At 28.8% G+C, this 14,430-nt stretch overlaps 1 protein-coding gene and 1 pseudogene across 1 annotated transcript; both read right to left on the reverse strand.

The window, feature by feature from the left end:
• Nucleotides 1-14,430, reverse strand: part of LOC102578576 (uncharacterized) — an 83,467-nt pseudogene that overhangs the window by 21,557 nt on the left and 47,480 nt on the right.
• On the reverse strand, nucleotides 8,015-10,629 carry LOC107057727 (probable LRR receptor-like serine/threonine-protein kinase At1g07650). Its single transcript, XM_015313779.1, has 5 exons — nucleotides 10,493-10,629; nucleotides 10,157-10,334; nucleotides 8,370-8,395; nucleotides 8,126-8,194; nucleotides 8,015-8,034 (listed from the first exon to the last, which is right to left on the reverse strand). Exons 1-4 carry the CDS (start codon nucleotides 10,605-10,607, stop codon nucleotides 8,172-8,174), a joined length of 342 nt encoding a protein of 113 aa, XP_015169265.1. The 5' UTR covers nucleotides 10,608-10,629; the 3' UTR covers nucleotides 8,015-8,034; nucleotides 8,126-8,171.

The following is a 14,430-nucleotide window of genomic DNA, read 5'->3' on the forward strand; positions in this document are numbered from 1 at the left end:
CTTAAAACTAAGGGGATCATTTCAACTTCATTTGATATTAACTTTTGGTGTGATGTACTTTGTGATGATAGTGAATATCGATTGAACTATTCATCAATTGAGCATGTATCCTTCACTTTCAGTTTTGGTGTTATTTCTAATGTTTTAAGAAGTTTAAACTATTAGCATCGAATACACGTGCAACGCACGTGCTCAAAACTAGTATTACTAAAAGTGGGAGCAAAAAAATTGAAAATTACAATACCAAAATATCCCTATAAAGTTAAGTTACTACAATAATAATGACATTAATAAAGAAATAAATTATTCCCTTATAAACTCTAAAAACTAAATTATTAATTTATTTTCATGTACAAAAAAATTAAATGATAAATAGATAATAATCACTATGATAAATTAATTATGCAATTATATCTCTTCTACTTCTTTTCGTTTTCATATTAGCCTCATTTTATCTCTATACTAAACAAAAAATATTACAAAATATCTAATTAATTAAATAATAAATACTAATTGGATCATATTATTATATTAAATAATAAAAGTGAGAAGATTTTAAAATATTACAAATTCATATATTTATCCAATAGTTACCTCATTTTTTTAGCAGTTGCTTTATTTACTTATAAATAATAAATAATTACTGCTTAAATATCTTAGGGATAAGACTCTGGAAAATACCCACCTTTGGTCGGATTTGATGTTGCGATACTAAACTTTCATAAGGACCTATTACCTCCCTATACTATTTAATACAATACTTTTTACCCCTTGAACTATTTAATAGTGTATTTTTAAGGTATATATGTGCACACATGGACACATTACTATTTATAATTTTGCATTATTTTATATGTTCACGTGGGCAAATATATATGTTTAAAATACTGTATTAAATAGTCTAGGGAGGTTATAGGTCCTCATGAAAGTTTAGTATCACAACAGCAAATCCGACCAAAGTTGGGTATTTTTCAGACCTTTATCTCAATATCTTATGTAACAGCATATCATTAGTCCTCCAGATTCTTTATTAGTAACTTTTATGAGTGACCTTTTCCTCTTCTCCCTATAATAACAGATCCTTCCCCTCTACCCCACGTTTTCTTTTTTTTTTTAGTGTTTTTTCTTCCTTTTTTTGGTGAATAATCTTTTTTTTTTTTTTTTTTTTTAATTTGCTTTAAATAGTTACTTTCATAACTCATATCTAATTATTTATTCAATTGATAGTCTTAATATTCATAACTCTCATGCTTTCTGTATTCATAACCTCAAATTATTTAATTTAAAACTTTAAGATATCTTTTGATATTCCTTTATTTTTCTCTATATAATTCATCTTGTTTATTTCATTGCATCCTTACCCAAAAGCATCCTTTTCATTAGAATAGTGAAGCACTTATCACTATTATTTATTTGATTCATATTTTAGTTTGACATGATGAAGAAGTTTCTTGAATTTTGATTGGTTATGGGAGTAGCGTAGCCAAGAATTTGAAAAATTATGTACAAATTCTAAATATTTCTTTTTTCCATTTATATTTTCATGATTAAAGGCTTGAGAAGGATATGTATGTTGTTATTTTATTTTCTTCGTTTATTTTTTCTGTCTTCTCTCCATTAGACTTATTTAATTTAGTTTTCTATTAACTTTTGATTGTTGTAAGTTTTTTTATGCTCAAATTAATCATTTGTAACTCATTCATTACGAACTGCTAACCAAAGTTCAAATCATACATGTTTTAATAGAAGTTTAATTGTTTTAACAAATCTATAAAAATTTACATGGAAAGTTAAATTATTATTTTACCCCTAAAGTTAAATCATTTTAACAGATCTATAAAAATTTACATGGGAAGTTGAATCATCATTTTACCCCTACATTAATTTCTTTTTATAAAATAACTAATTAATTAAATATTAAATTATAATCATATCATATTATTATTATATTAATATTAAATGAAAAGGTGTTAAGTCAAAAGTTAAAAGACAAAGAAATTGTTAGACATTTTTACCCTTTCAATAACTAAATTAGTTACATTAACATTTTTACCCTTTTAATAACTAAATTAGTTACATTTTTTCTTGGTAATGATTTTTTATTTATCTCTTTTAATTTATTCGATATATATATATATATATATATATATATTCCTCATTTGCCGTTCTTTGTCCCATTTAACTCAAATCAATACATAGAATTTTAAAAGTCACTATTAAACTCACGTACAGTCCCTTAATTGCAACTTTATATTTAAAAGGTCAAAACTCATCACTTATTTAAAGTTATAACTTTTGTATGCCCAATTAAAAAATCAGAAGGCTCATTAACTTGGTTGTTATTAATTTTATTTCAAAGGTATTTAAGAAAAGAAACTTTTTAGTGTGGGTTATTTCACCAGCAAAGATTCTACACGCAAATACTTGCACTACACTTTTTTTCTTTTTTATTTATTAATTATTTATCTTCTTTATTTGCTTTAAATACTCACTTTCATAATTCATATCTAATTGCTTGTTCAATTGCTACTCTTAATAATAATATTCATAACTTTCATGTTTTTCATATTTATAACCTTCAATATTTAATTTATAACTTTAAGATATCTTTGATATTCCTCCATTTTTATCTATATAAATTCATCATTTCATGAAACATCTACCTTCCTAAGATTATCCTTTTTATTTTATAATTATAGCAGAGAAACACGTGTATTATTATTGTGCTATTTGATTTATGTTTTAGTTTGACTCAATGAAGAAGACTCTTGAATCTTCATTAATTATGGGAGAAGATATCGACAAGAACTCGAAAAATAATATACTGATTATGTATTTATTTTCATCCATATTGCTATGACTAAAGTTTTAAAAATGATGTATATATTGTATTTTCTTCTTTTTTTTTACGCTTCTCTCCATTGGAATTCTATACTTTAATTTCTATGAATTTCTAATTGTAGTAAGTCTACATTTTTATTTTAGCTCAAATTAGTCATTTTTGACTTTATTAGACGTTTGCTAACTATTACTGACATTTCAAATTTATTGTTGATTCCTTAAAAGAAATTTAATTATAAATACTAATTAAAATACGTCACTCATTTGATTTTTCTTATCAATTTTTTAAAGATTAATTTATAATTATTGCATTTTATTACTCATTACACATGGGACACACATGCAACGCACGTGCCCACAGAGGCGTATCTAGAGGGGGTGTCGTGGGTTCACGTGAACCCATGCTCCCCTCTCTAGATCATATATAGTAGTATTATATATTTTTTAAAATATTTAAATATAGGTGTGTGAACCCATGTTCAAAGTATCATATAAAAATGCGATGATGATTGGGTGCACTTCTCTAAGTGAGAGATAGAAATTTAAATCTTATATCTATCTTGTCTCTTTGAGTAACACTTTTTCAAGTGGTTATCAATTACACTTTTTGTCGTTTCAACTAATTTTTTTTTTGTTTTTTTCCTTTATTCTTTCAAAATTTTCAAGTGTGTTACATTGAGAATTCCTAAAAAAATTTAGCATTGTACATTTTTTATATTAATTAAATTCAAATGTGTATATTAAAATTTAAAACTAGTAGTATTATATATTTTGGACCTATAATTTTTAAACTTTAATGATTCATATTATGAACTAAAAGTCAAATCGATCAAATTTATATTAGAGATACATTTTTTCGTAATCGTGCACCCATCTAGCCGAAATCCTGGATACGCCTCTGCGTGCCCAGAGACTAGTTATACTAAAAGTAGGAAGCTCCATAGTTGAAAGTTGAATTACAAAAATATCCCTAATCATATTAAAAATAACCACTTTGTCCTGATCATTTAACTAATGTATCAAACTTTTCATATTACAGCATTTATATCTTTTGTCTTTTAAACTTTAATCAGTTAAATACTCTATACCCTTTTTATATTCTTTGCACTTTATAAAGTTACCACCCTGTCAAATTTCTTTATCATTTTATTCTTACTCCTCATCTGTTAGACTACACAAAAAGCTATTACTATCGCCCTCTTATTTGTTGAGTTTTGCCTAGCATAAGGTAATACTATTTTTTCCCTTTGAACAAGTTCAGTTTCTGTTTACTGCTTAAATATGGCTTGTGTTTACGAAATAATGTGTATAGATAATATTTTTTATTTATTTATTTCACACACTTTATATTTTTAGTTTGCTCCAAAAAATATCACTTTGGGAATAGCTACTGCACCAAATTCATAAGTATGTATATATTTCATGAGTCTGATTTTAAATCCAACTTTATTGGTTTCATTTAGTGTCATTTTTGGATGCTTTGTGGCCTCTCACTTTTAATTTAGTATAGATATTTATTTTTAAAACATTATTAGTATCATACCTAAAGTTACTATCTTCGTGAAGAAATAGAATAACTCCCAAGCATGTATCTCATTTTGTTACATGACAGATGAATAATATTACATTACAAATATATGTTGCATTTGAATCTACTTTTCAACTGAATTACTGTTCAATTGCTCAGTATATACATATTTAAATAGAGTATTATATACTTCATTTTAGGAAGTCTATATTAATTAGCATGAGACACGTGTCCATAAATTAGTTATACTAAAAGTGGGAAGAATCTAAGTCAAAGAATTACAAAAATACCCCTTAACTATTAATTTATTATCTTGAAATTATTTAAAATAGTTTTTTTATTTAATATTTATTTTGGGATTCATGAATTTTGACTCTTCGTATTATGGTAATTAGCACTCCTATGTCTAGCTAGACTTACAATTCAATACTCATTATTAAATTGTAAGTTATTATTAGCAAGAAAACAAGAAAAAAATCTACAATCTTTACATCTTTCATGTACTAATAGTGATGGTTTTTCGTAATGATAGTTGCTGTGAATTTCTTAATAATTATCATAATGATTTTCCATTACACATTTAATATTTTTAATTATTTTTTTTTACATATTTTATCCTTAGATTTTTACTCATACATTACATTTAAATGTTATAAATTATTTAATTAATTAAATATTACATAGTAAATAGCAAATCATCATATTAGTACACACACATTTTATTACCACTAATTCTTCATTATGTAAATATACTCCCTGATTATATTTATTATGGTTTTACTCCTATCTCTCACCATAATCTCAAATGGATTAATCTCATATTCATGACAACTCTTTGTGTTTCTCAATACTATCATATAAATAGTGACATTTGACACAATAATGTACACACTTAAACCAATTACAAAAAAAAAAAAAGAGAAAATGTCTATGCTCTCTTCTCTCATCTCCTTTTATTTGTTTAGTTTAATATTTATGTTTCTTGTTATTGTACAAATTTTCTAATGTTGTGTTGTTATTATTATTGAGAATTTACCATATACATTAGCCTAGCATGTGGTATTTTAGTATCCTTATTTGAATATTGAATTTGTGCAATAGTTAGTTATTTTTACTTTATACACTTTTAGTCAATTTAATAATCAAATATATATTCTTTTAAAAAAAAGATATATGTCATTTGCAATACAAAATTTATATGAAGTATTTTGGGATAAACGCACGTTCCCAGATCTAGTATATATATATATATATATATGTGAAATTTATGAAAACAAAATCTTAGATAGAGAGAAAATGAATGAGTCTTGTAGAAAGATAAACTCACTCTTTGAACAAGGATGACTTGACACGCATTTCCCAAGGTCTCTGCATCAAGTTGGAAAGAAGGGTCAGAAGGCATGAACCAGTTGATAATTCTCTAAAGAGAAAAACTATGCATCAAGTGTCTTATAAGACAAGTTAAATAACTTACGACTTTTTTGTTGAGTTATAGCTTTTGAACAAGTTTCTGATAAGAAGAAGGAAATGTAGCTTAGAGATAACAACAGCTGGTGCCTCAGTAACAAAAAATGAGTTTCTGATAACTGATAAGGTTCAAGGATCATACAGGGTATCCCGACAAGTAGTTGGCTCGGAGCTCTCGTTGAAGTTGTTGTAAGACAGATCTATATAACTGCAAATGGTGCATAACAGAATCAACAAGCTAAAGAGAAATTCTTTTAGGGATACGATATGTGTATAGAATCTCAAGTTCTTGTGATAAAGAGAATCTAGCATTCTCATTGGAATAAAGAAAACCATGTTTATCAAAACTTACTATTTGGGATGTCTCTGTTTTATCCAATCTTGAATAGGTCCAGTAAGTCTATTGCTTGTCAGGTACCTTGTGAAGCAAAAGATTTAATATCAATTTGAATAAAAAAACTTCAAATAAATGAATCAAGCTCTAATAACCTATAATATGTCAGATACTAAAATTTCTTTGCAATAAACGTGTTTGAAGACTCAGCACATTGGCATCCACGTCTTAGGTTTAAATTCTATCATATGTCACTTACAAGCTCTCCAGGCGCTCCAGATCCGGGATCTGTCCTTCAAGCCTGTTGAAGCTTAGATCTCTGCCCCAAAAACAATAACCATATTCAATCCAGAAACAATACTTTACCAACTTAATACCTATAGCATGAAGAATATTTTAAAGATAAAGTAATGAAAGAATTTCGGCATGAGAGGAAGCTTAAATGCTAACAAAACCATGTTTTAATGTCAAGTGAGCCAAGAAATTGCCGTTGATCTTCTAGACGGAAAGAATACAATCAATCAGCGAAAGCATATATATAGTAGAAACCATGCATAAACCTGTGCAACTAAAGGGTCACAAATGTTGGAGTTAATTACTCTAGAAGTGCTGTATCCTCTGAAAATAGAACTACAAGGATGTTAACATTTAATTAAGACTCAATTTCAATAACCCCTCCTTCTGTTTCCTAGTCTAAACACTGAGCAGAATTCGCGACAACAAAAGAGAAGGCCCACAAACATGGCATGCGTGATTCTGTTAAAACAGCTGTGTATGGAAGGGAGAAAGATAACAAATTAGAGTGAAAGTAGGTGGCAAACTTACAGAATACTCAATTGAGTCATATTAGCTAGGTAAGAAGGAATCTCCCCAGATAAATTGCAGTTCCTCAACATCCTGCAGTCACAAATTAGTTTCAGCAAAGAGAACTATGGAAAGTAATGGAACCATTAATGTATAAAAGCAAATTCAAGAGAATTACTTACAATTTATTTAGGCCTGTCATGTTCTCTAGTGGCGGAAATTTTGACGCACTTCCAGTCAAGTCACTGATTCTTCTGTAAAGACATCATATTAATATAAAATCCCAACCAAATAAAAGGGGACACCATAATAAGCAACTAAAGAAAGTATGCAACATAGAAAACAACTCACAATTCCTTCATTTCAGTCAAGACAGAAATGCTTGGTGGTACAGGTCCTTCAAAACCTGAAGCTTGAATCTCTCTGTTAACCAAGCATGAAGTCTGATTTAATTTAAATTTAACTAGAAAATACTAGTTTTACGCATTAAATGGTGTGGGAATGCTCACAATTTCTGAAGGTTTTTCAAACTCTCAAAACTAGGAAGTATTCCAGTGAAGTTGTTACCGCTCAGCCTACTGCATTGATGCCAAAAGGGAAAGAAGGAGAATTCAGAAAAACAATAGGACCTAGAGGACATTATATCGAAAGTATATTCAGTAGTACTTACAGTTCTGTTAATTTTGTGAGTTTATTGACTTCCTCGGGCAACGTACCTGTGAGATTATTATAACTGAGAATGCTGCACAAAGCAAAAGGCAACTAACTGGTCAAGATATTCTAAAACCATTCATTTTTCATCTAAAGGAGGCTAGTTAGGAAGGCCTTACAGATTCTGCAGATTAACCATGTTTCCGAGTTCTTTTGGAATAGTTCCATCAAACATGTTATTTTCCAAACTCCTGAAAGTTTCGCAGTCCATCTCAATAAATGTTAAAAAAAAAGACTACTTATCCTCATGAGTGTGCTGAAATCCAAGAGAACATACATATAAAGTAGTGTAGTCATGTTTCCCAAGTATTTAGGAATCGGCCCAGAGAGTCGATTCACCATAACAGACCTGAAAACCATGAATTATTGGATAGTTTAAATTAAAGGGACCTTTTGTATGTAATGTCTAAAGTATAAAGTGCAATTCAAGTGCAGCTCACATATATTCCAGTTTGATAGATGCCCATTCAGGGGGAATAGTACCACTCAAATAGTTGCGCGAGACATCACTGCAGGACAGATGTTGAACAATATATATCTCAGGCAAAGGATAATCAAAATGATTATTTGGTAATAAAAAAAAAAAGGCAAAACTCCCAAGAGTTTGAAAATATAGATCCAAGTCAGTTAAACAGTACATTTTCGTGAGATAAGGTAACTTGATCAGGGAGGGAGGGAGAACACCTGCAAGATCTTGTCCTTTGAGTAATCTGTTAACATTATAAGAAGATATTAGAAGAAATCCTGTTTGCTTTACATTATCCAAATCTGAAGCAAAGGTTGTTATTAGTTCAAAATTTTCAGATCACCATGTGCTAATCAGACTGGTTCCAGAAAAATTGACTAAATCAAACACACTGATTAATCAAAAATATGAAGGTATTAAATAGACAGAGAAATTCAGCTAGCTTTTCTTTTGAGGAATTTCTTAGTCAGCTGAACTTTCATGTAGCCAATTTTAATCTAGACATGTAGAAACCATATCCCATGACTAACACTGAATGGTTTCAATATTCTCATCATTAGGAAACTTATTTTTTATTGCAATGATATGCTCTCATAAGCCATTAAACAATGTTTTGACATATAGGAAGGAACATATGTGGTGTGTTATATGTTCAGGGGTATAAAGGTAGGTGTTATGCTACTCATATCAGGTGTTCAATGTTTTCCTGATAGTAATAATGAATAAGTACTGTTGGTTAAAGCAATTGATTAGGAATAAGAGTTTGGATTAATCTCCTTTTGGTGAAAAATATCTAGTGAAAAGGCTCAAATAGAACTTTGAGAAAATGCTTATTTATGTCATTCGTTAAAAGTTTGGCTCATTTATGTCATTGCCGTTTGAGAAAAAAGGCTCATCCATGCCTTTTTTTTAAAACTCCGGTTTTACCAAAACCATTGTTTATAAGATACCAAACAATTTTTAACACTTTTCAATTATGATTCTTGAACAAATATCCTCTTTGCTTCTTCTTTATCAAGAACATCAAGAAACGTATGAAGAACATCAAGAACTATCAAATTTTCGACTTCTTCAATTTTTCACGAAATCATCTCAAATTTCAAGAGTAGTCTCCCTCCGAGCTAGATACCAAAACTCAAAATCTTTTGAGCTCAAATTCAACTTAACTCAACAAGACTCACTTGAAATTTCCTCAAAGTTTCAAAACTTCAACATCCTTTAATGGCAGAATTTTCTCCACAACTCCAAATCACGTGAATATTGAACATAGACTCAAAAAACACTAGTGAACAAAGATCTAGGGTCAAAAACAACAACAAAAACACGAATCAAAACATATTTTCAGAATTTTGGGAATGATTTCCACTTTTTTAGAATATTTTTTTTAAATACAGGTGGATTTTTCAACTCCACAAATTATTTTAGAATTTTGGTTATTCTTTTTAAAAAAAAGATTAATGACATGACCGAAATTTGAGGTGATTTCGTAAGAATTGAACTTTGGAAGTTGATGTTCTTCCCTTCTTGAGGATTAAGAAGCAAAAATAGTACATTTAATCTAAAATCTAAATTGAAAAGTATTAAAAGTTGTTTGGAGTCTTGTTGCGGTAAAAATGGTTTTGCAAAATCAGAGTTAAGAAATAATGGTACGAATAAGCTTTTTCTCAAACAGTAGTAGCATAGATAAGCCAAAAGTTTAATGGATGACATAAATTAACATTTTCTCAAACTTTTTCCCAAATATCTATTCTTTGAAAAGAATACTTCAAGAAATTGAAGGTGACTTAGAAAGCATTTTCCAAGTACCAAAAACACCCATAATGAAGAATTGAGATAATATCTAGATGGTAACTTACAACCTTAGTTGAGTGACCATCAAAAAGTTAAAGTGATTTTAAGGTTATAATAGAAAGTTGAGTGACTTTATGATAGAAGAATCCTCAGTTGAGTGACCATCAAAGAAATTGGGGGGCAAATGAAAAAGAGCCAATGGAAGAAGCCTCACATGATTTGTACATGACAGAAACTATCAGGGGTAGAGCAAATGCAGGTTACATTGTTGATATACTTCGATTTCTCGTCAGTTATTGGTGTAATCCAATCTGTGGTGCCATTACAAGGATTCACATCAAAATCCCAGTCCTTTTTACCCAACTGCTCTGCTATTTCTTTCAGAGCATTCTCTGCAAAACCATAAAAGTAGTATACAGTTTCAAAATCTTATCAGCTTTAATGGAAACAGTGAAATCTTCATCATGGGGTTGCAACAACAACTCATAATCATGGATTTTATTTTTCGGTAAAGATTCAAACTTTATATGCGAAGAATGAGAAAGATTACTTTCTTGTTGAGGAAGACGACGACTGTAACCTTGTGCTTCAATGGTTTGTACTAGAGAGCAGAGGACTAAGATAAGCAGAAAAGAAGAAATACTGAAATCATGGAATGCTGACATTTTCTTTTAATGCTCCAACATGCAAAAGTTGCAAGTGAATATACAAAATGATAGATATATATATATATATATATATAAAATTAACTTCTCTTCAATTACTCTCAACAATAGATGTCCACTCTACTATTTTGGGATATCCAGCAATATTTGCCCACTTTATGAAATTGGATAATTTTATACTTAGTTCTTGATTTACTCTCGTCATTAATTATAGTCATTTCTCTATTACACTTTTCAAGATATTGTATTTATTATATTCAAAAGATAATATAGTAAAATTATTCTTTTATTTATAGTTTTTTAAGAAGTGTACAAACCCAGACAAGTATTGTTGGACAAAGGGAGTATCATTTTTATAGTAATACTTATATATTGAGTAACATTCACATATAACTTTATGTTTGCTATGGAGCATCAGATTGTATAACTAGTTGGCAGGAGCTTCAGATTTGTATAATTCCGCTGGTAGGCCATTTGTATAAATCACTAGCAGCCTCTCATTTGTATAAATCGTTGGCAGCCTCTCAATTCAATTTTATGTGTTTGTATATCTACATAAAATTTGAATTTGTATACAATTGAATCGAATAAAATATTTGTATATCAAATCTCTCTCTCTCGCTTAATACAACACAAATTATACATTGTAATTTGTATAATTTGTGTTTTTATAAAGAGAGAAAGGCAAAAGAGAATTGGGCAGGGGAAGATCTGTATTTTTATAATTATAAGTGTATATGACGAATATATATATATATATATATATATATATGTATTCATATTTGTATATACAGTTTTCTCTTGCTTTATACAAACACAAACGCATTTTATACATTTGTGTTTGTATAAAAGCAAGAGAGGCGAGGGAGAGACTGCCGAGAGTGGCGAGCGAGAAACCTAGGGAGAGAGGCGAATGACAACTGTTTGAATTTTCCCTTTTTTAAATTTAATTATTAACCTTTTACATTTAAAAGATTAATGATATTTCACCTTTTCTTTTCCTTTTTATTTTTTGGAAAAACATTCAAATATTTTTTATACTATCAATTTTGAGTATTAATTAAATAAATTGGAGTACATATGATGGTATATTTGTTTTCAATTAATTTTTGTATTGATGATTGAATGAACTAAGAAGAGAAAATATAGTCTGAAGTAATAGAAGCACCTATTCAAACAAAATTCAAGACTTAATAAGTTATGAATAATTATTTTATGAGATTAATTAGTCTAGATTCTCAAAAGAAAAAAATATTAAAAAGTTACCATTGATGATTGTCTCAAATTGCTTTAATGGTGTTGATGGAGAACAAGGTGAAAATAATGACAAGAAAGCAGCGAAAGAATCCTTCTTATTTTTGGTAATCAAATAAAAATCCTAAATAAACTCCTATGTTTAAGTTATCATATAATACTTTTTTGTTATTTATATTTAAATATTAATAATATGTGAATATATTAAGAAAAATAAGTATTCAAAAATTATTTGGTTTAATTTATTTGGTGAACAAACAAATGAGATCTTACTTTTTTTTAATCTTTATTTGGCAGAACATGCAATCAGGACTTTACTTAATGTACCAGACCGACAATGCAATTAGAAAACTATTTTCTGCGATAACTGTAGTAGAACATTTTGTCATGTTATGAAATTGTATGTCTTTTCTTACGTACTATTTCTCCGGTTCACTTTATTTTTACTTGTTCACAAATTATTGTTAAGAAAAAACAAAATGAAGTGCATATTTGATGTCTAGTCTTAATAGACTTGAAAAATGATTAGTTAATATTAAGAATAAATTTTATTTTGTTTTGTGTTGCTTTTCTTTTTTATATGATAAAGTGTAGAGGCGAAGCCAGATTTAGTTTATGGTTTTCGAACTATAACTTTTTTGTTTACTAGATTTTGAATAATTTTTTTTTTTATAATTAAATTAAACAATTTTTTTTAAACTTAAATATAGAATTTGAGCTAAAATTATATATTGAATCGTATCGAATCTGTAGCAATTATTGTGGCTCCTTAATTATGTATTGATGTGAACACGTAAAAGTGAAAAATTTACAACTTCCAAGACTGTAAGTGACCATTCGAAACATTTTTAAAAAAAAATTGAATATCATTGTTAAATATATTACTATTATTAATAATAAATATAAATTATTAATAATAATTTGAAGGGTCTTTAGGTAAATTAAATTTTATGTTTAGGGGTCCTTGCAAATTTATTTTTTCTAAAGTAAATGTTTTCCACAATAATTTGACCTACGAATGATGAAAATATTTTCAACCAAATACACCCGTAATGTGTAATGATTCTAAGATAGACTGATTGATAGGGACTAAAAATGTTGTTAGATCAACGGAATCCAAAAAAATTAAATTTTTCAAAAATAAAATAAAATATTAGATTGATTATATATATTGCATAAATTTCCTTCTTCTTCATAGAATTGTTAACACATTATTTAAATTTGCAGAGATCTATCAGCATGCAATTTAGACGGGAGAATTAATATATTAGAGTACATAACTAATTATTAAATGAGTATTATATATCAACCATATAATCCAAATTAACCTTTATAAGTTCAAAACTAAAAAAAGATTACATTGTGTTAAAAATTTTCGTTGAGTGTCTGAAGACTCAGAACCAAGGAGTTACAGAGCTGTTCAGATTATTATATATTCAAATTCAAGGAATAATTTATGGAATTCAAACCACTATAAGTTCTTTTATGTTTTAAGTTATTTTTGACTTAAAGTGTGGCTATATTCAAGAGGCTAGCAAGGCTAGAAAATGCACCTTAAGGAATTTTCTTAGCACTTTCATTATTAGACTAAACCTTTAACTCATGTCAATACTTGTATATTTATTTATTAAACCAAAATTTGACCTCTATATATAATGTAATTTTCCAGCAAAAGGAGTTTCCCTGACACCCCTCGGGCATGGGTAGCTCCGCCCCTGATAAGACATGATATGATGAAACTTCAGGTTATCAAGGACATGACATTAGATAGGAAGGTGTAGAGGACAAATATTCGGATAGAAGGTTAGTTGGTAATGTAGTGTTGTCTTGCCTAGTGGCTGGGGTATTGCCATGGTTATGGTACTAGATGTATTATTGTAGTTTTTTTTAGTATTTTTTAATCATTAATATTTATTATTGTTTTCAATAATCTATTTCAGCAAATTGTTCATTGTGTTTCGATTATCACATTATATAATTGATGTTTTCGTCTCCTTTCGGATAGACTTTGCATTGTTTTCTTGTTACTTGATATATTCTCGTCACTATCTCCTTTTTTCTACTTGTATTTGTTGCACTTGAGCCAAGGGTCTTTGAAAATAACCGCTCTACCTTCACGAGCTAGTGGCAATTAGGTTTGCGCACATTTTACCTTCCAAATTTCATTGAGTATGTTGTTATTGTTGTTATTATTGTTGTTGTTGTTATCAAAACGATCCTTAGTGTATAAAAAACAGTGATCATTTTAGTCCTAATTTGTCACGCCCTGAGCCTACACCCTGGGCGGGACTGGCACTCGAAGACCATTGCTGGCCCCAAGCGAACCCTTGGTCTGGCTTACTAACTCAGCGGAAGACTTAACTCATCATATAAACATTAATGGAGAAACTAGAATGTCATAAAGGAACATTCAGCTGGCTATTTAGGCAAACTCAAGTCTTTAACATAAGAAATGAAAAGTAAAGACAACTGAAATAACTAACTGACTGTCTGTCTATTAAGCCTCTAAAAAAACTGAGATGGATATTGGGACAAACCCCACAACATCCTAATGAACTAAACTAGAAAG

Source organism: Solanum tuberosum, unplaced genomic scaffold, assembly GCF_000226075.1.
Source record: "Solanum tuberosum cultivar DM 1-3 516 R44 unplaced genomic scaffold, SolTub_3.0 scf00265, whole genome shotgun sequence".
NCBI lineage: Eukaryota > Viridiplantae > Streptophyta > Magnoliopsida > Solanales > Solanaceae > Solanum > Solanum tuberosum.